This window comes from Onychostruthus taczanowskii, unplaced genomic scaffold, assembly GCF_017590055.1.
Source record: "Onychostruthus taczanowskii isolate IOZ18803 unplaced genomic scaffold, ASM1759005v1 scaffold40, whole genome shotgun sequence".
Classification (NCBI taxonomy): domain Eukaryota; kingdom Metazoa; phylum Chordata; class Aves; order Passeriformes; family Passeridae; genus Onychostruthus; species Onychostruthus taczanowskii.
Genome location: NW_024501460.1, coordinates 2,528,580 through 2,550,868, shown reverse-complemented (window position 1 = coordinate 2,550,868; position 22,289 = coordinate 2,528,580). Strand labels below are relative to the sequence as shown.

The 22,289-nt window shown below is 39.8% G+C and overlaps 1 protein-coding gene across 6 annotated transcripts in view; it reads left to right on the top strand.

Moving 5' to 3' along the window:
• Nucleotides 1-22,289, top strand: part of HIVEP1 (HIVEP zinc finger 1) — a 121,301-nt gene that overhangs the window by 40,562 nt on the left and 58,450 nt on the right. Inside the window, exon 2 of one of the 6 annotated variants that reach the window (XM_041413123.1) lies at nt 1,028-1,196. The exons of the other annotated variants lie outside the window; for them this stretch is intronic. Coding sequence (XP_041269057.1) covers nt 1,157-1,196 — 40 coding nt within the window. The 5' untranslated portion in view covers nt 1,028-1,156. The remainder of the gene's footprint in view (nt 1-1,027; nt 1,197-22,289) is intronic. 6 annotated transcript variants of the gene reach the window in all.

Below are 22,289 nucleotides of genomic sequence, written 5' to 3'. Positions count from 1 at the left end.
AAATGCAAGGAAAAAAAAAAAAAACAAGAAAAGAAGAAACAAAGCAGGAGAGGGAAAAAACCCACACCAACCCTACAAAAAATATGAGGAGAGGGGAAAGAAGAAAAAAAAAAAAAAAAAAAAGGGTGGAGGGGAAGGAGGAAACAAGAAAGAAGAAAGAGGGGAAAACAAAATAAAGAAGGCTGAAATGGGAAGAAAAAGGGGGGAAAGAAAGTGTAAACAGAGGTGTAAAGGGATAAAAAAATAAGAACAAGGAAAAAAAGAAAAATAAAATGGGGGAAGTAAAACAATGTAATAAAAAAAAGGCAAGGAGGGAAACGAAGAAGAAAAGGGGAGAATGAAAAAAGTATCACGGGGGCAAGGGAGAAGAAAGAAGAGAGAAAAAATAAGAGAAAGAAAACGGAGAAAAATAAATAAGGGGCGGGGGGAAGGGTAAGGAGAAGAAAAGGGGCAGGGAAACCCCCCGGCGAGCCCGCCGCCCCCCGGCGCCGGCAGGAGCCTCCGGGCCGGGCCGGCCGGGCCGCCCCGAGGCCTTGCCTTGCGCGGGGCCCGGCCTTGCGCCTCTTGCGTAAGCGGCGGCCCCGCTCCCTGCCGGTGGTGCCGTTGCCATGGCGAGATAGCGGGGGAGGATTCCTGGGATCCGTAAGCCGGGGGAGAGGGACAGATTACGTCTTAACCCGTCACTCCGCGGCGCCTAACGTGATGTGGCAGGGTCGCCCAGGTGTCCCGGGGGGGTGACCCGGCGGGCAGCTCCGGGCTGTTGCAGGCATCGTTTTAAATAAAATAAAGCTGGGAGGGAGGGAGCGGGGGTGGCTCTCGGGGTAAGAGGATTAGATGCGTTCGCATGGGGGCCAGGATGAGAAAAATACTGCAGGGCTTGAGGGAGGTGGGTTTGAGGAATTGGCCTCGATGGAAACGGCAGGCATCCCTCTTTATGAACATTCCTAGTGCCTGCTGAGAACTGCCTGGCAGGTGCTGGAAGGAGATTCTTTTAATCTTCATCTGCATATTTTATTATCGCATTTAGTTGTCAGCGTTTTAATCGTAAGATGTGCACATAAACACACCCTGAGAATCTTTAAGCAGCGAGTCCAAGTACCAGCCCTATGCTGATACCGAGCCTAGATCAAATCATTGACAGATGTCTTTTACATGAATGGAAGAAATGACGGGAGAAGGCATCAGTGTCTGCTTGGGTAAGTTTCCTTTCCGTTATCTTTAATCATTATTAGTACTTTACACCGTCTCTTCCTCAGTGTCGGAGTGGGAGCAGTCAACTCCGGTGGGGTCTTCTTGTGCTGTTAATCTTCTCACTACTCTTTGCCTGCTAAAATTCCTAGAAGCAGGTGAGGATTTATTGAACCCTTTTGCTGTGGTCTCTTCTTTGTCACTGCAAGGATGTCATTAGAGCAGGCAAAAACTTTATAAATTCCCATGTTTAAATTTGGAAAAGATGATGTCTGGTCTAGAATTAAGTATGAAAATACTGGTCTCCAAATTTACTGTGTTGTAAACATGTTTCTTAAGAGAGCAGCCCCTACCTGTGTTAATAGTAATATTCATTGCCAGAAAACAGATGTGTGTGGGAAAAAGTCTTAAGTGAATTTAACATTCTTAAACAGTTTTCCAGCAGTGGGGTAAGAAATGTAAGAGAGAATACTACTGGGAAATGAGCTTGCATTACACCCACAGAGCATATACTGTACATTAGTTATAACCCTGTTGTTTTTGTTGCCTGCAATTAATTGAGTAATTTCTTCCATGACTGAAACTGCAGGTTAAACATGTTTGCTTTGAAAGCCAGTCTTCTGAATTGAGACGGCTTTTGCACTTACCATATATTAACAAGCTCTCGCAAAGTACATTTTGTGCGCTGTGCTTCTGAATTCCTGAAAGGTGTCAGTGGGGGTTAATTCACTGTTACATAAACAGCCAATAACAGCTTCCGACTGTACTGGAATTGCTCTAAAATAGTTATTAACTTCAAGGCCATTATGGAGGAAAAGGCATTTCACTTTTGCAGGTATTATTTCTGTGAAAAAAACAGAAATGGACTACAAGAACTCTGAACCCTTGAAGTGAGGACACTGCTGTATAAATAGGCAGAGCTGTAGTGTAGCTTTACCAATGAGTTTTACAACTCCTAACAAGGCCTCTACCTCCCAGTTATACTTTGAAACCAACAAAATCTCAACCAAACCAGTTTTCCAGAACCTGAGCATTGGTTGTATGAAGACATTTGAGTAGAGCATCATTGCTTTACTTAGCAAAGCCTTGCTGCTACCTGTGTGCATGCATGCTGATGTTCTTAAAAAAGCAGAAGTCAGAGCTGGCATCACAAAAACACAAATCTTAGAGCTGTACTGAACTGTGGGAACATGGGCAGCACGGAGAGCCAGACGATGGGGTTTATTGCAGCAGGGTTATGCAGCAGTTCAGCTCACTCCAGGTGGTGCAGGAGGGAGCTGAGAATCAGTTTCTGAGCTCCCTGGGAAACAGGGGTGCCTGGAGAGTGGAAGGTACGCCTGCAGGCATTTCTGGTGCCTTCTGGTTTTGAAACTTCCCATGGGGAATTTGCTAGATAGTTTTGTTGCTGGAGTGTTTATTTAGCAAATCAGGCCTGGTACCTGTTGAAGTAGCCTGCAAAATTGGCTCTGTGCTCTCTGGGCATGAGCAGTTTTTGTTTGCTCAGAGAACTGAAAGTGTTTGGATACGAGAACTTTGCTTGCATTTAGACATCTTCGGTTGCCCCCAGACTAGCTTATACCCTGACTTTCCAGGAACTGGAAATACTGCTTCTGCTGCATTTCTAGAAGTAAAAGAGTACATGAAGGGGTCTTATGCGTAATTCAGCTGTTTTTTGCATGTGACTGCTCATACTGACTGCTATTTTCTGAGAGATAAAGTAACTTTATTTTGGTTCTTTCAGCTATAGGATTTGACTCTTTATTTTAAATGCAGTGTTGTTCTGCATCACCAGCAAGTTATTTATTTAGGTGTCTGAGGGAAACACATGACTTGGCATTAGCCTTTCTTTTCCTTCCATCTCCCCTGACCCCAAAGTAGTGCAGCCTGAAATTTGATAAGTTAATCGCAGTTACCTTGGCAAAATTATAAACAAATTAAGATGGATGAAGCCTGGGCATAAAATTATTTTGGATAGGCTGGGAAAATGCAGCTGAGAGCATTAATTGCTGCTACTTGCACTGCTACCTTTGGCAGTGTAGAGTTTCAGTAAGTAATTCCTCCTTGAAGGAAGGGAAACATGCCATCTGTTTCACTTCTGAAGCCTTTCTGAAATTCCCTGAACTTGTGTTAATTGATGTTGTGTAGGTAAGTCTTTCAGATATTTTCGCTTCCCTGACATGGAACTAGTCTATCTCTGTATCTTTATTTTGGTATATGTATGCTTGTCACAGGGAATTACATGTTTTTGCACTGTGTAAAAATGGCAGACCCTTACTACAGTCAATATAGTTTTAATGGAATTAATGGCATTTTAAATTAAGAAGAATTTTTGCTCCTTTGTCTGTTATGGACCGTAATTTGATTACAACCCCAGCAGTGCTGATGGTCTTGGAGATGATAGATGACAGGACACAGCACATACTGGAGGATCAGCTGTTACTGTTGCTTCATCCAGGCCTGCTTATGTTGTGAAAAGACATTTAGGAGGTGCCTAGAGCTCAACCATGGAATTTATTTAGTGGGAGATTTCAGAAGAACACCAAGCATAAATCTTCCCATATTTGCAAGTTTTTTTGTGATATTAAATCTGATGGTGCACATTTTTCTAGTATATTTTACCAAAAGTGATCCTAAACATTCACAAGTTGTCTTTCATCCAGGAGGTGGGTAGTACAGTGAGAGTGAGAAGCAGGGATAAGGCTTTTGAATCTTAATGAAGATAGCTCAGCCAGAGGGGATTTGTCAGGTGGGAGGCAGAGCTGTCTTTAAAGAACCACATGGATTTCTTTTGGTGTGGTCTAAGTGTCCATTTGAGACCCTCTACAGGTTTACCGTACTGTTTCGGTCTTTACTTGTTTGGGTTTTATATATTATAAAGTATATGATATGAACAGTATTCATTCTGGTTGAACATCTGTGCCTTATTGTATGTCTTTAACATCATTGCAAGATAAATATCAGGGCTTTATGACTTAATAATAAGTTTTATCTTTAAAGATCATTTTCTAACAGGTTGAAATGGGTTGTTACCTCACCTAGGAGTTATGAGTGTGATTATTGGGAACACCTGAGAGTTGAGTTAACTGAATGCTGTTTGGATTGGCAGGAGATTACCAGTTTCTATGGGAAAATGAATTAGTTAAAACCCATCACAAAGGCCTTTTGAAAATTCTCAACTGTATTATGAAGACTGTTGATTTTGAAATTAATTACTGCAAGTTGGAAGAAGAGGGTACTTTCTAAATACCCCAGTTTTGCTTTGTCTGTACAATAATTGGTTTACACTGTATTTAGGAGACACATACAAAATAGTTGTGTTTTTGCAGAAGGGTTTTAGCAGTAGCTTTGTGTGGGCCCAGTCTGAGAAAATCTGATAAGGTCTGATTTTCAGCAAGCCCCCTGCTGAAAACCAGGCTGGTTAAGAGAGCTGTGGTTTAGCACTTTGATTCATTAGCTGTTTTGGAAGCCTCTGGTCTCACTAGTTAGTATTACCTGTCAGAATGTGTAAGGACAGGAGGAGTTTGTGGCCACTCTTGGATGCAATAATAATAATAATACCTCATGAGACACTGGCACAGATTGCCTGGAGAAGCTGTGGTTGCCCCATCGCTCAAAGTGTTCAAGGCCAGGTTGGATGAGGCCTTGAGCAACCTGCTCCAGTGGAAGGTGTCGCTGCCTATTGCAGGGGCTTGGGAACTAAATGATCTTTAAGGTCCCTTCCAACCCAGAACATTCCATGATTCTATAAAATAGCGAAAAAAAGCTGCCTTTAAATTTTTGTGTATCATTGGAAAATGAGATGATAGGCTCAGGAGGGCAGGCAAGGGGTTAACTCTAGAGTATCTCTATGTAAGTAGTTGGCAATAAAGTATCCAAATATTTCTGTAAGTCTTCATGTGTGCAGCCACTCTGTTCCTTAGGAATAAAATTACCTTTCCAATAAATTCTGGGAGCGTGGAAATCTTGTTTTATGGACTAAAACTATAAAGTACACAGGAAGGTTGTGTTGGACATTGGTACCAAACTCACATTTCCCATGACAAGTTCCTAAACCCAGAGACCAGACTTCCTCTCACTAAGAAATTCCCTCACCTCTCTACCATCATCCCACACATTCTCTGCTGCCTTCCCATCACTGAGCTATGTGGTCAGAAACAAGAGTCCTCTTCCCTTTTCCCTTTTGCCTCAAAAGAGGGAATTTTGAGTTTCTGGTAGGTGACTTGCTGCCTGCTGTTTTTATTGCTCCATGCCTGGACGTTTTCCAAGGCAGTCAGTCCTGACTTTCATCTACATCCTGGGGATTCCACAGGTGCGATGGAGAAGTGAACCTTTGTGAGATTTGGCTGGTTTGCAGTCTCTTGCCACAGGGGAATGGAAGTAATAACAAGGGAGTTCCCACAGATAGGTGGATGTTGTGGGGTTGTGCCAGGAAGTTTTGGTTTCCTAATAAAATTGAAAGACCAATTTCTGCTTCTCTTAAAATCCTTGGGAACTTTATAGTCAGCCTGAGCACTCTCTGCATTTTGGTGAAGAGTCAAATGCTCACCTGAGACTGGAGTGTGGGGTTGGGGGAGGCGTTTCAGCTTCATTTAATTCTAATTCATTCTGTGTGAGATAGTCACCTGTGTGTGCCTGCAAGGGACGGGTGGATGTATGGCAAAGAAAAAGGCCTGCATTTTGACACCCATAAATGTAGCTTTACAATGGCTACAATGTTGTTACTGCAAAAAGCAAAACATATCCCTATTGAAATTGCTTAAAACAGATGTATTTTCAGAAGGAGTTCCCTGAACAGTAGTAAATTTGCTCACAGATTGGAATAAGCAATAGATGTTAAATCCACTCCTAGTGAGTGTGTGCCATGCCATTCATTGTCAGATGACCTTCAGAGTAGATTTGTACTGTTCTCAAACATCTACAAATAAAGCTCATTGAAATTAGATTCATAGGACAGCGTTGACATTATTTTTAGAAGAGTGACCTTGTTTTCCTTTATAACTTGTATTTAGTGGGAGACAACCAACAAAAACTAAAATGTTTGAAAACTCAAAACTTTTCATATTTCTATAGTTTTTCAGTTTTTCTGAAATTTTCTGCATTAAATGAGGGATTCATTATTATAAATTTTACAGACTTTTTACTGAATTTGACTTTTCAAAGTCTGAATGGCTTCTAATTTAAATTATTAAAAGACTTGAAAGAAAGCTTTGGACAGATGTTTTTTGGGGTTTTTTGTTGTGTTTTTTTTTTTAGGAAAGATGAAACTGTTAATTCCAGAAAACACTCAGCAAGTGTAAAACGCTGAAGCTCATCCTTTCCACAAATACCTTAGATTTTGGTAGTGAATTTTTGTGTCAGGTATTTGTTTTGTCAGATTCTGTCTGGCAGCATAATTTTATCATCTCCATGGGTGTTTAAAGTTTTAGGGAAAGATAGATGTTAGCCACCATATACTATAGCCAAACGATATGTCCTTTGGTGATATTAGAACAGGAGAAATGGCAAGTACATCATTAAAGAAAATTGAATTTAGGATTTCAAAATGCTGGGATATCTTAGTAAGAGTCCCAGTATTGACTCTGGATTTAGGAGGTTTCTGTGTGCCTTAACAGTGTATTTCCCAACAATGATGTGTTTCAATTTATTTTGCTCTGATTTTATGGATATACATTACTTGTTTTGGGGATAAATGTGAGGATAATGTGCCATATAATGCATTTTAGTCTCCAGTTGGCGTTTATTGTCAACCTCTTTTCTTAAAACCTAGTTTTTATAGGGGGAATTTCAGATGAGAGCGTATGGATTGATATGTTTGATCTACTTCTTGTTACGCAGGATTTGCAGTTTAATACTTAAAGCTCCTTTGATAATACAGCACAGAGTTTCTTGTTGGCCTGTACAAGGTATTCCCAAAATGTGTTTGCTAGTGTGGTTTAGGGCAGCCTTCAGGTTTTTCTTGGCATTATGCCTTGAGGAAGCTTTACTGTTGCATTGTTTGTTTTAAAATTTTACTTCTTAAATATTAATTATATGTGATATGAAGCAAAAATTTGTAAATTAACATAGCCAACCATCTCAAATCTGAGCTAGAAATGAAATATTACAAATAAAATTTTGGTTTGCTCTAAGTCTTGTTGATTTGTATGAGACAGAAGGTATCATTTCCTGCTGTGTATCTTCAGCAATCAGCAGTGAAACAGCAGACTGATTGGTTATTTACTTTTTATTTTCTCTCCCATAGGTCTTATGTCAACAGCACTCAAGCAGAGTGTAGCATGGTTATTTTTACTGTGTCTTTATTGGTTGCATAGATTAAAACATGAGCAGTTTTATGGAGGTTGCCTTTTTGCATCCTGACAACTTCATATTTGTCCTCGTCTCTATTAAAACATTTAATTTCTCTCAGACAACTTAACCTTTTTCTTCTACTTCAGATAATGACAAGGACAGATAATTGTCAACATCCTTTCAACTTGATGCATTCATGGCTCCATCAGTATATTGGGGGTCTGGCAGAAAGTTTCTGACCCTCCTGTAGCCGAGGTGGTGGTCAGATCTGGGAATGCTCATTTCTGCTTCCATCTGTGCAGCAGTTCTGGTGGTGATGTGCAGCTGCCCAGGCATCACCACCAGCCCTGAGAGCCACCTGGGGAGCTTGCCTTACTGATGTACTCTCCCAAAGCCGCGGGTCACTGTGGGAGCATGGCAAGGAGCAGGCTGCAGGTTGAGTATGTTTCACATCTTCCTTTCTCCTAATGTGTTGTTCCAGACCTCTGAGCTGTCATCAGGTATAACATAGCAATGAAGCAAACCAATTCTACAGTACCTCCAAGCCCAGTATAGTTTTGGAGTTCCACCATTTTGCTTTAGATAAAATGATCAAAAATAGTATCTGGGGAGAGAATGGACATCACCCAAACAGACAGTGATTTTGTCAGGATGTATAGGGTTGAGCAGAGATACAGGTTTTGGCAATCTGCAATGCTCGTGAAATAGAAACAGTATTTTTTAAGAGTGTGGATAAGTTAAACTTCTTGGGAGAAAGGGGCTAAGTATTTTTCCCCCTTTTATATGTGCTTGGCACACTGCTCCGTAAATATGGTCCTAATCGTGCACTAGCAGACTGTGATATGAACACCAGTGATTTCCCCATGTCTCCTTCAGACCTGTGTGATTAAAAACCCATGTGTGTGATTAAAATCTTACAGTAGCACTGGAATGATTTGGATTCCTTCATGCTTTCAGCTATTCAGGTTGTCAGTAAAAAAGGCCTATTTCTACCACCATGTGATCAGAAATTTCTGTTGCACTCTTCCTGGCACAGACCTAGTTATGATGGATGTGACTGGTACCTACACAGAATGTTCCTGCTGTGTCTTTTCCTGAATCTGTGCCCAAAGGGAAGCTTTCCATGGTTTTTGAATGGCCTTTAGCTGAAGACTTGTTCAGGAGGCAGAAGGTATTTTAAGGAAACTGTGGTAGGTACAGATCCTGGTAATAAGGCTTTTGTGGTCTGTGCAGTGCTGCCTGACAGGTCTGTATTTGATTTCACTGATGGCCTTTCAAATGCAGAGTTAGATTTTTCTACATGTTATTGCAGCTGAACAATTGCAGGTATCTCCCCACAGAAGGCCCCATTGCCTTTTCCTGGGCAAATACTCCCTTGTTTGTTCATATCCTACTCTTTCTAAATGAGTTGAAGTTTAATTTAGGAAGAACAGAGTCAAGTATTTAATGCTGTGAGATGGCAGAAGGGGTGTTTGTTCCTGGTGGTGGGGCTTGCTGGCGTAGGTGTCTTCTGTGGCTTAGGAAGGAATGTTCAGCAGATACTTGATGACCTTCTGTAGGAGGAAAATAGGTGCACAGGTGAAAATGGAGGAGGTTCTTGTGAATGTCGAGGTCTCTTGCAAGTCTGGAGCTCAGCCTACGTTTCAGTACAGAGGGAGAGAGTTATGCTGCCAAGAAATTAATGTCTCTTTTGCTGGGATAGTGAGGGTCTCTGTGCACCGTATTCAGAGCGTTTCTATGGATTTGCTTACAGACCTAGGTTTGAAAAAAGCAAAAATGTTCCAGCTGGAAAGGAACTGATTTTTCTTTTTTTTTTTTTTTTTTAAAAAAAAAGCCTTGGAGTGCCTTGGGTGTGTTGGGTAATTGTGTACTCAAGAAACGCACTTACATAAGTGAAGACACTCCTGTAACCCTCGCCTGCCAAGAAGGCAGGCGCTGCAGAAAATCCACTCATCGCAGAGGAACCTCCAGTAGGTGCAAAAGGGGAGGAGAACCTTTGTTCTTTTTGCTGTATTTATTCACAAAGTGAAGTTGTCTTTGGCATGTGCGCTTGGCACCAGAGGATTCCCGTTTTTTATCCTGCGGAGCTGCTTTTTCTTGTCGGTGTTGCGGGTAGGTTTCCTTTCCTAACGCGGAAGGGGAGAGGTGGGTATTTTCCATAGTTCATCCCTGCTTCATCCCTGCTGGTTGAAAGAGCCCAGCAAAGCACCTTCTGGAGGCAGGATAGGAGGCAGAAGCAAAGTCCTGGGCAGCAGCTCTGGTGGATTCCATTTCAGTGCAGTTTGATGAGAGAGGGGAGAAATATGGGAGGGTGTAGAGGTGGCATGCAGCAGGGCACAGGGTGCAGGGTATCAGTCTGGGTTCCCTAGTTCAGTAAGGAAAGCCCACACAGATGGGGAGGGACTTTATGCAACAGCATGAGTGATAGAACAAGGGGTAATGACTTTAAACCAAAAGATAGTGGATTTAGATTAGATATAAAGAAGAAATTCTCTACTGTGAGGGTAGTGAGATATTGGAACAGGCTACCCAGAGAGGCGTTTGATGCCCCATCTCTGGAAACAGTCAAGACCAGGTTGGATGGGGCTCTGAGCAATCTGATCTCGTTAAGATGTCCCTGCTCCTTGCAGGGGATTGCATTAGATGACCTCTGAAGGTCCCTTCCAACCCAAACTATTTTATGATTCTGGCAAATGCTCAGTTAATATGGTCCTAATCCATCACTAGCAGACTGTGATATGAACAGCAGTGATTTCCAGATCTGCCTCTCATGCTTAACAGTGTGTGTTTAGGGTAGTTCTAAAACAAGGAGGCTTTCTGGGCAGAACTGGGCTATACTGTATTTACCAAGTAAGCACATTTTCCATTAATGTAGTTTATAAAATGTACAAACAGGCCTTAGTGTTTGCTTACATTGCTTACGGTACAAATGTCAAATTTAAATGCATGTGAAACTTTATTTCATATGTTTATTTCAAATGTAATTGGATTTTACTGTGAAAACATTTCAGGAGTTAAGTTTGAGATGTGTGACAGAGCAGCAAAGATATTTAATACTTAGCTTAATTTAGAAAAATGACCTTTCAGAGGAAAAAACTGTGCTTGTCAAAAATATACTGATGAATTAATTTCTTGTGATGCCAGTGTGATAGCTGACTTTTGAGAGCAACCTTAAAGATAATGAGTTTTATTTTTATCTTTGATGTGTCTGATTGTAGTGCCTCTCACAAATCAAGTCACTTTACTGACTTCTATGGCTATAAATACATAGCAAAATTTGGAAGTAAAAAAGAGCAACCAGGAAAAGACCCCAAATAAAAACAACAACAACAACAACAACAACAAAAAAAAACCAAAAAACAAAAAAAAAACCAAAAAAAAACCAACAAAAAAAACCCCAAACCCAACCCCAAAAATATTAAACCAAGTCAGAACAACGCAAATCTGACTGTGTGGATGGATACTTGGGATTTTAAGTATTGCAGTTGTAAGATCAGTATCCCCTTTTGCCACCACTACCTCCCCACTCCCCATCCATAAACCACCCTTGCAATGCTATCTAGAAATACCAGCATTGTAATCAGTTTTTAAATGTCCCTAATGGAAATGCTGGCATAGAAAATACTTTGTTTCCAGAGACTTGAAACTTTGTTTCCAGAGACATGTCAGTGACTTTTATTTTGTAAAAATCTGCAAGGAATTTGAAAGCAATTTTAGTACTTCTTGTAGGTTTCTGACTGCTTAAATTGATTTATGTTTAGAACCTAATCTTGCTCACTTTGACAAAGCTGGCAGCTTCAGTGGGTTTATTTGTGCAGATAGAGTGAGAAAGATTCAGTTTTTGATATAAATACTTTAGCTTTCTGGTTTCTGAGAACTATTTTCTTGCAGCTAATTATGCATTCTTAAAAATGTGTACATTCATAGGCATATGTAGAGGGAGACGTGGCAGCTTAGTTTGCAAAATATTGAGCTTCGTTTTGCCTATCAATGTTTTTAATTTTAGTCAGAACAATCTCTAAAATGTTAAGACAGATCAAGACTTAGAAGTCATGTCATATATATTGTCACATGCAGCATCATAAACTGTATAAGCATAGCTATTACTGGAACATCAGTATGTTTCAAAACATTGTTTTAAACATTTTCGCTGGGTTGATTCAGAGTGGTCCTTTGAGGTTCATTTGGGGAAGGACAGATGTCAAAACAGGAGGTTTGTGTTCTTGTGGGCCATGGGTGGCTGTCAGGTGGAGGGGAGAGCGTGGGAGATAACTCAGCATGGATGGGCCTGGAAATGGGTTTGTGAAAGCTAAAATATTGCAAAACAAAAATTCCTTTCCATGCTTGAATTATATCAATTGATATGGCTTGAAATAAAGTGATGCCAGCTTGAAACAGCTTACACAACTTTAAAAGTCTGTATTGTTTAAAAGAAATATTGAAGTGTCGGTGATCAGGTGTGCTTCTGACTACAGCTGAAGTGTTTGTATCAGCAAACAAGAGAATGTGAATTCATCAGTCTACAAGTTTGCAATGTGGGTGAGATGCAACCATAAGAATGCATGGTACAAGCACATGGGTTTACCTTAATCATTAAATTTTAGCAGTATTTTAATTTTCTTGTGTAAAAATGTCGTCTTAGTTATTTGGGTTGAGTACCCAAAGTTTGCTGAAAATACCTTTAGCTGCAAGCTACTGTTGAAATTAGAAATGCTTCTCTTGCTGTTTGATCACTGTGGTTGTGATGGAGTTGGTGAGCAGCAGTCACTCTCTTGTTTTGGTGGTTACACTGAGGTCACTCCCAGCTAGGCTTGGCTGGGCATTTTTGGTAATGTTGCAAGTATAATCCAGTTCTGCAGCAGCAAACTTATTGTAGTTCTGTGGTGATCTCCTTTTGGGTGGTAGTTTCTTAGAATAGCTTTAGTTATTGTTGGAACAGTGGCAAGTTTAAAGGGTATTGCATGCATGTAATGGTATTTCATCTCAAGTAAAACAAAGGATGTCAGTTTCTAAAGCAACCAGAATTATTTTTAACTCTTTCCTCAGTTTTTTAAAACAAATTCAGAGTGATTCGTCAGGATCCTATCTCAAAGTGGCTCCTGTAAAGTGTTTCTGAGGGAGAATAACACAAGGAAGTTCAGTGGGCAATTTTGCAAGAACCAGCTGTAGACCATGGTATTTTATTTTGTGGATTTTTTTAATCTTTAAGCAGTGCAGTTAGTAGCTGGGTGGTGTTCTGAAAGTTACATTTGATCTTCATTGAGAGTGTTATCTGTTTGCCCTCACCTAGGGTGTCTTCTTCTTAGTAAAGAAAGAGCTGAGATTCCCCAGTACACAGCTTCAGTATTCCAGGACAAAAGCCCAGGAGCTCATATCTCATAGTGTTTTAAAGTGTTTCTCAAACAGAATTGATCAATAAATTCATTTGCAGTGGGAAAGCTAAATCCCAAACACATGCATTTTAAATATTGGCCTGAAAGCAGGGAGAAAACGGGAGCTGAGATGAATTGGTGACACAAAATTGGCGAGAAGTTCAACTCATAAGACCTACAACTTGACGTAAGAAGTAAGAGTTACAAAGCTTCAGTTTGGTCTTCTATTCCACTAATGGTCAGTTTGACCTTCCCTGTATCATTTATTGTTTAATATACCCTTATTTCAAATATTCCTCATCTCTCTGTAAATTAAACTGCTGTAAACTTTCAGACTTTTCTCACTGGGAATCATCTGCAGGCTTGTAAGTATTTGTATTGCTCTTTGAACTTTTTTTATTTCTGATATAGTTGTATTCTCTGTATTTTTCCTGAAGCAGCCTAATATTTTATTTACGAAAACTGACCCTTCCTACAAAGAATTAAGAAAATAAACTGACAAAGTGCCCAGGAATGAACTTTATGTGCTATGTGGTTATTTTCTGAGAGTCATCAAGACCTGCAGGTCAGTTCTTCAGCGCCACAGACCAAAAGGTCATAAATTGAACGTTATGAGTAGTTTAAAAAAGTACAGGGATTTGACCTGTTTCTTTCTTTATGTATTTCAGTGCTTTGACTGTGGCTTTTTACCTTAGCATTCTTGTTGTAACACAGCATTCCAGATACAAACACTTTCCCATAGTCCAAAATTTAGGCTGCTAATGTGCTGGTTGGGTTGCATTCCTCCAGCTGTCCTGTAAGGAGGTGACTCGCAAGGTACCATCTGACAGCCTGTGGTTCAGCTGGGAATTAAGCCAGGAAATTAAACTATTTGCATGCTCAGAGCTATATCCTGGTAATAATTTAAAAACTATCTGGTTTTCCATGTTTAAATCCTAATTTTTCAAGGGGTATTTAACAAATGCCACTGGGTTTGCCCCTGCTTTTGTGCTAAATTTGGAGTGATAATTTCCAAATCTTCTGTTTACTGTAGCATGTGAGGTAATGAAGTTAGAGCCACCAAAATCTTAAAGATCATCTACTAGAATTGTGAAAATTTTATGTAGTTGATAATTGCTAATTAAGGTTGGATTCTGTTACTGAATCCTGGCTTGAGTTTTTAATGAAGAGTGGTTGAGTGTTCAGTTTGAATAAAGCATAATTTCTGGAAGTTTTTAAAAATAAAACTGTTCTCAGTTTAATATGGTTGGAAGTAATTAGTAAAATGGTTAAGTGAAAACTGAAGTATTTAAACACCTAAACCATAAACTTGATATGAACGGAAAGGGTGTGAGGTGTGTTGTTGACTTTTGGATATGGTTGGCTGATTTATTCTTTTATTTCTTTCTCTGAAAGTATTCTGTGCTTAAAATTTATTCTACAGCATGAAACCAAAAGCCAAATACTTGACAATCTATAACAAATTAGTTAGTCTTGTCTCAGGATTAACCCAAGATTATTCAGTTTGTATTTATGAATTGTAGCTACAGAAAATAAGAAGCTGTACAGAAAGAGTGCCAAAGATATGAAAGTGTCAGGTCATCTGCTGTAAGAGTATTTATTTTAATTAAATTTAGTCACTGATAAAGTACTGTCCAGTGTTTTGTTAAAAAGGGAAAAGAAATGGGGAATCATGTGTTTAGTATTTTTTTACTTGCTGTGATTTCTCCTAAGTAGATTCCTCTTGAATGAACTACTCTATCATTTTCTCAGAAAAAAAGGAAACAAAAGAAGCAAACCATTTCAGTGCATAATTTCTATAGTGTAGCCACTTTTTATATGCCTTGTATTGTACTTAATAATATTTTTCTTATTTTTTTCCCTGTGCTATCTTTTAAGCCTTTGTTCTCCTATGTCCTTTCCTTCTCTCACAAGTTTCCACAGGGAGCAAACTATTTCTATTTTTGAGAACCATAAAGAAAGAGAAGAAAATTAGGTCTCCTTCAAGTCAGAGCCATCAGAAGCCTTTGACCTACTGTAGTTCACATGGGCAATAACAGATCTGTGCATGTGGTGGATGCCCACAACTCAGATCCCTCAATATCAGCACCAGGTGAATCTGGTGGCAGTAGGTGGGAGGAACTTGGTCTTGCTGATGTGATTCTTGGCTGAGGAAGGGTTGGCAGGATAGGAAACCTGAGTGAGCACAGAGACCAGCCTTTCTCCTGTTTCTTCTGGGCTACAAAATCCAGTCATTCCAGCAGTTCTGTATGATGATTTGTAACAACGAACAAAGTGAATTTGGAGAAGATTATAAGTAGAGAAGAGTAAGTCTTAGGGAAGCAACATTTGTTCCTTGGCAGGCCATCACTGTGATTTCTCAGCTTGGTTGAAATATTCAAGATGTAAGCTTTAGTGAGAAGATGGCCAAGCCTTTTCCCTCAACACAACTCCAGGTGCTCAGGCCTGGGAGACTCAGTGCTTTACTGGTCACTGTGAACCTCCTCAGAGAAAGGAAATCAGAGAGCAAGAGAGGTCATTCAGTTGGCCTTATTCTCTGTTCTCCTTCCCTTCCTTGTGCAAGTGAAGTTTCCAATGTTACTTTTCTTCCTATTAACCATGCACAATTTTTGTCTCAGTTAGCCTTTCTCTGCCAGGAAGCATGGAAACTTCAAGCAGGAATTTATTTTAGCCGAGATGTTGGGGAAAAAAAAAAAAAAGAGGAAAATACTTCTGTAAATAGTACAACATTTAAAACTGAAATAAACAGATTAAATTATACATGGGGTAGGGAGCACATGCCATTTAAAATCTGAGTACTTCAGGAAATTTGGGGCTGTTTTTTGAGTCATTACATTTAGTACTACTGAGAAAATGTCCGAGCAAACTTAATAAAAACAAAACCAAAAAGCAGTTTCAGAATGTTCTACTGGGTTTTTGTTTTCATTGTTTTAGTCAAGTGTCACATCTGATAATCTCTTCTCCCACCCACCAAATTTTCCAGAAGTCATTGTTCCAACAAAACAAAAAAAATCTTACTGTAAATTAGTTAATAAAGTTGCATATAATTCTTTCTACTCTCTTGTGGCACAGGGTTGACTAATGTAAAATCTTTACATTAAAGGCCAAAATAAAATTTCTTTGAGGACTTGAAATCCTTGGATGTTCACTTGGCACATGGTTGTTGAAGTAAGCTCCCTCCAGGTTGAATTGTTCACTTCCAAATGCAGGAACAGGATGGTGTGTGCAGCAGCTTGCTGTGGCTTTCTCCCCCACGTTCCTCACCGCCCCCTCATCTTCAATCAGACAGCACAAAATTGTGCGTGAGTTCTAAATAAAACAGAGAAAAAACACTTGGGGGATGTTCACATTGCAGAGTGCCATCATTTCGTAGGTGTTTAAGAAGTAGCTCATTAATTATCTTCCTAAGCTTGCAAGTACAGAAAGAAAATCTCACTGCTAAGCCTAGAAGAAGAGAGGAAGAGGGCTGGGTTTTTAGTTGGTGTAGATTTTACTTGTTGGGGTTTTTAATAATTCATAGTAGCTTGCTGTTCCATAGCAATAGGAACTGTACTTCTTGTGGTATGAGGTGAATGTGAATTGATCTATAAAATTTTTTCTTCATCTTTCAAAACATCTTTCATAGTATATTAATAATACACTTAACTATCTGCACTGCCATATCTGTTTTCTGTTACTTATTTACTGAACAAAATCTTCTCAGCTACTTGTAATAACTAGCGTTTTTTACATAAAAGTCAATGAGTTAAATTTACAGTGTCAGTATTCCAGGATATTTTTTTCAAGAGCTGATTTCTTATCCAAGGGTATCTTGGAGATAATCAAAAAAGGAATGCCAGATACTTCAGCCTCCTTTCTTTTATTTCCTTGAGAGAATGCCTTATCTTTCTTGGAAAGGGAGACAAATGGCATTTCAGGGTTTTTTCTTCATATTTGATGCTAATTACCAGCTAGGGCAACTATTTTAAAAACTCCCACTCCTCCTTGAAAAGAGAGAAAGAAAAACAATTTTGGTTGGGACTCTGCTTTGGAAGATTGATTAAAGATTTCACTGTTATCTTTCCTTTCTGTATAAATTCAGTTGTCTCTGTTCCCTTTTACTGGATTTGTATGATCTGAGCAACTTTGGCTTCTTGCAGTGGTCAGGGACAAGGACGCTGCTGTCCATATGGTGAGCCAGGGTGGGCAGGGTGCCTGTGGGTGGGACCAGGAGCAGGGAGGCTGCAGCAGTCGTGGCTCTGGGGCCAGTCTCTCCCCTTGGCTCCCAGGACCAGCTGGAGCAGGCATGGAGGAGGAGAGACAGAGCTGGCTGTGCTGGAGACAGGTTTTAACAAGTACTTTGGGACCAGCACAATCCAGCTCCAAGCAGAAATCTTCTTGGAGAAGAGAAACAGAGGGGAGCTTGAAAATGGCTCGTGTGGTTTGTAGGGTAACCAGGCTGGTGCTTAAAGCTGAGCACAGCTTCAGCTGGCTGGTGTGTGGCTGTGACCAGAAATTATCCCTTCCTAATGATGTGAACTGTCCTTTCAGTACCGAATATCTCCGCAGCATGCCTGATTTCCCCACTGAAAGCCTGCTGATTGGTCCCCTCTGTCCCCAAGTCATTCCTTTGGGTGTGTCTGGGGAAAATTTGGATGATGTAGGGTAATCACCGCACAGCTAACTTGTTCTGCTTAGGGTCTCCCTAAACCCAGGTAGGGCATGGTCAGTTTCTGGAGAGATGGTTTATCCTCACTCCTGCCATCTTTGTCAGGAATAGCACATGGGTTGGGAAAGACCCAAGTGCTCGCTGGGATATTCTAGACCTAGTTTTTGACTCAGGTCTTGAAGGAGGATGGGAGCAGATAGAGGAAAACAGTAAAATCAGTCACTGAAGTGAGGTATTGGCTTAATATGTGTATTTATTACCACCAATTTATGATTTTCCCAGAGAAAAGAACATGAACTGCCTAGGGTTGTTTGGTTTGTAAGCCTCTTAAAGTAACTAAGCCCCTGTTCGTGGCTGCAGCACATTGTTAACATGAAAAATATCATATCTTTGTGCCTTTGCTAAAGTTTTGTGTTTCAGGTACACCTAGTTCTACATCAGCTTGTATTGACTATCTTTTCAAAGGTGTTTTACATTTTATAATTTTTCTGTTTCTGATGTTTTTTCACTTTAAAGGCGTAGCTAGTAACATTTTATTTTGCATATAAAATTCAGGGCAAAAGTAGAAAATTACTATGGAAAAATAAGCTTACAAGGTCTGTAGAGCAAGGTCTAGTATAGCAAGTGAATTGTGGATTTTTAGGTTTTTTGGTTTTTTCAGTGAGCACTAAGACTCACTGATGCTATTATGACAGTTCATATGTTAGACTGACGTTAAGACTTACTAAGTTCTTGGAGAAACAAGTAAGCAAAAAATGAGATACCTTAGTCAAGTTAATGAAAAACTTTTACTTTGCATTTAATGTTCAGTCATGCTAAAAGAGTGATTTTGAATTCGAAGGTGTGATTTTGGAGCCCTGTTGGAAGGGGATTTACCGCATAGCATAAAAAGGCAGCTGCCCTTCAGTGCAGAAAAGGCTCAAGCTGTGTGTCAGAGTCAGTCCAGTTGTTGTGGTATTACATGAAGATGCTCCAGCACAGGCAGGAGCTGGTGAGGAAGGAGTGGGCAGGATAGCTGGACCTAGCAACCCAGAGGTGCTTTGTACTTTGGGCTGTATATGGTGAAGGGATGACAGTGTTTGGGCAGGCTGGATTTTAAAAGCAGGTTGGAAATAAAGGCAGTTTTAAAGAAGACACAGTACCAAGTGAACTCCCCCAACATACCCCAGCAGAAAAATCCCTTGTGAGTAAATTTACTGAGAGGCTAATATTTACACATTTTGCAGTCAATACCTGCTCCTTAGCAGACAAACATTGCCTGCTGTTTTACAGTTAATAGAAATGTGCCACTGTCAATTCCCATTCGCTTGAGTGATCCGGGAGAAGAGCAGGAATAGTGAAGTGACAGTGTTTCTGATTTGATGGAAGTTATCAAGGGAGGTGAAGATGAAGATGCAAATGAAATTGCAAAGGATTTCAAAATGATATTAGGTTGCTGTGCAACCAAATTGCAAAAATGACAAATGAAATTCAGGGCAGATAAATGTGAAGTGATGTCCACAGGAAAATTATTTAAACTTTTCATTCAAATTGAGTTGCTTGTTAACACTTGGGCATGAGAGCTGGGGGTCATGTATTTGTGTGGCAAAGTCAGCTGTATACTTGCTAGCTGTCAAAAAGCAAATAAAGCATTAGGAATATTTATGGCAGTAGTACAGAAAAACATATCTGTCATGGTAGCCTCTGTGGTGTGCCTTCCTCTCTCTTAACAGTGGGATCGATTCTGATGTCTTCCTTCTAATTGTCTTTTCCTTCTTCACTTCCACCTCCAAAGAGGATAAAATAGCACTGCAAAAGCTGCCAGAGGTCATAAGTCTGTTGAACAGTTTTTGTGTAAGAAATTACTCAAGTAGATGAGGCCGTTTGAAGAAAGATGTGAAAGCTTACACAGATTCAGTACGAAAAGCTCCCATGGATTCAAATAATACTTGGAGAAATTAATGTAGGAATAATCTGTGGGACCCATGAAGTTCAAGAACAGCTTCAGAGCTGCTTAGATTCAGAATATGCAACTTACTCTTCTGCTTTTCCATCAACTTATGCTGTCAACTTCTATTGGAGGCAAGATGTTGGGCTGGACTTCTGGCTTGTCTTGTGGGCTTTCAATTTGTCTTGGTTTCATGTTAGTCATCAAAAACTTCATTTTTCCTTAGCCAGCAGTACTATTTATTGTCCATCTTAATACCAGGTAATTGTAAGAACTTCAGTATCGAAATCTCATATTTTAAACCATTTCTATAGACACTTTAGAATCTCAGTAAAGAGATAATTTTTAAGGATATATACTAATCTTAAGAAAATTAATCTCTGTTTAAACAGGGTTGTTGGTGCTGTATGTTCCTTGTGCTGAATGAATCTACTTACCTGATGTCTGCCTTGTAAACTCTGTAGTGTTTGAGGAAGTCCTGAAATAGAAAAAGAAATTACAGAAAAGTTTGACCCCTCAGAGAACTTGCAGAAAGCCTCTACACTGTTGTCTCAGGTGATGAAATGCCAACTCTTGGTGTTGTTCTACCTGTTGAACCAGTTTTGTGCCTTTTTGTGTTGAGCAAGCCCTCCTTCACCAGCCATGCAGCTGAGAACAAGTGCTTTTGGAGTATCAGATAGATGCATGGAAACTTTTTCCCCTGTTTGGCTGGGGAGTGGCTGGCTCCACTATTTGTTGCTTTGGTTTAGGATCTGCATTTGAGAAAATACAGAATTTAACGAAATCTTTTGGGCTCCACATATTTTTATGTTTCCAGTGAGTAGAAAAGCTGTCAGTTTGGTTCGTTGCATTTTTTAATGATTTCAGTTATTTCACTGGCACTTATTTAATTTCTGTGTGAGACTTAAAAAAAATAAAATATATATGTATGATTGCAAACCACACCTTTTTCCAGTTTGGGGACAACAGATCATAGGCCAGTAAACCTGCCAAGGGAGGGAACCTGTCTCAGTGCAGAAGATATAAAGATGCTCCTAGCTGCAGCTTGGACAAAGTGGTGAACTAGAGCAACTCATGGCTTTAATATTTTATCTTCTAACACTGATATTGGGTTAGGTATAGAAAAAGCACCCAGAAAGCCAAAATTTGTGAACAGTGAATACCCTAGAGGCTGTTAAGTAATTATTATGCAGATTTTAGTGATAATAATCACCCTGTCCTAGGTAGGCAGCTGAAATTTGGCAGTGGGATAGAACAATGCCCTAGGATCAGCATAGCGATGGGGTAATTATTGTGCTAGATGGCTAATTAGGAGCTATGCAAATGGAATGCAATCAGCGCTTGTGTTTGTAATTCGGTACCGGAGGGAGACAATGTGTAAAGGAATTATCTCTGGCGACTCAGCTGGGTGCTCTCAGAAGCACACACAGGATGCAGGATCACCTGGCTTTGTGGGGCAGGTGGAAAAGGAACTAGCCCTGGCAAGTGCCGCCCTTGCGTGTTGGCTTACACAGGCTGAGAAGGTGCCAGGCAGGAGGTATTTCTGAAGATACTTCACCTACACCTCTGAAATTTTATGCTTGGCAGCTACTGTGCCTCTCCCCACAGGTGCCTCGCTGTTTGCTATATCCTTCTGTAAGGCAACAGTCATCCAAAAATTCTCTTCCTCCCCACCCCCTCCTGTGCTCAGTTTTTAATGAGTTAGATGCCTCACAATAAAAATTCAAATCATGGAAACAAACAAACAAACACAAGATTGAAAGCTCCCCAATAACAAATAAATGACACAGGGACAGAGTTTGGGTTCATATGTAAAGTGCTTATATAATTGATGCACATACACCTTGCCAACCTCATCAGGAGCCCTTACCATATATGTAATGAAAAGTAATATATGTGATGGCAAGGATAAAACCTTTATATATTTAATTTATATACAGCCTTTGCATTGACTGTTTTATTGTATATACAGTACAGCAGATCTTTGCTGATACAAATTTACACTGGAGATTATAGATTGTATTTTCAAATATACAAGCCTCTTTTTTTCTTAAAATGAAGAATAATAAAATGAAGATTATAATTGTCTGTTTTCAGCAGGGTTATATAAAGTATCTGTCATGAGTTCTTAATTTTTAAATGCAAATAAGTATATATGGCAGGGAGTATGATGAGCATTCAAAGTTGACATTAAACTGAAAGTGCATCAAATTTTTCTGAAAAACTGATCAAGCAGGTCATTAGTCAAGGTTATAAGGACTAGTGGAACATTTTAAATTGTTTAAAGTCTCATTTTAGATGTTTAAAAAGGTAGTTTATAGCTCTTAATAGGATGACTGCTGCTGCATCACCCTACTAATTGTTAAGAGTTTTGAATTTACATAATTTTTAAGAGGTCTTTTTTACCCTCTCTCTTACAGCTGTACAAACAATCTTCAGATCCAGTGGTACTGGACAAACTTGACATTTAATCTGTTTTACCTTGCATTTTTGATAGGCTGGGGACATCCATGCTATCAGTTACCAGGTTCGGCATTTGGCAGCTCACTAAGCTGTGGTGCTGTGATTCTCTAAGCCCCGACTGGGAAGGAGAAACCACAAAACAAACTGTATGCCAGAAAGTGTCAAGTTCCCACAGTATGAAATTATAAAGATGAAAAGACTGTCTTTCCTCATCCGATCTCTTCCTTTTAATCTTGAGTGTTCCTCATTAAACTGGAAAAAGGAAGTGTATGGGGACAGAAGAGTGGTTTCTAATTAAAAGTAGATTTAAATCTGATTGAGAAGAGTGCCTCGTCCAGTGGGTTTTGTGCAGTGCCTTCTTGCTGCTCTCCGCCAGTTTTGAAGGTGTTCACTTTGTGGCAGG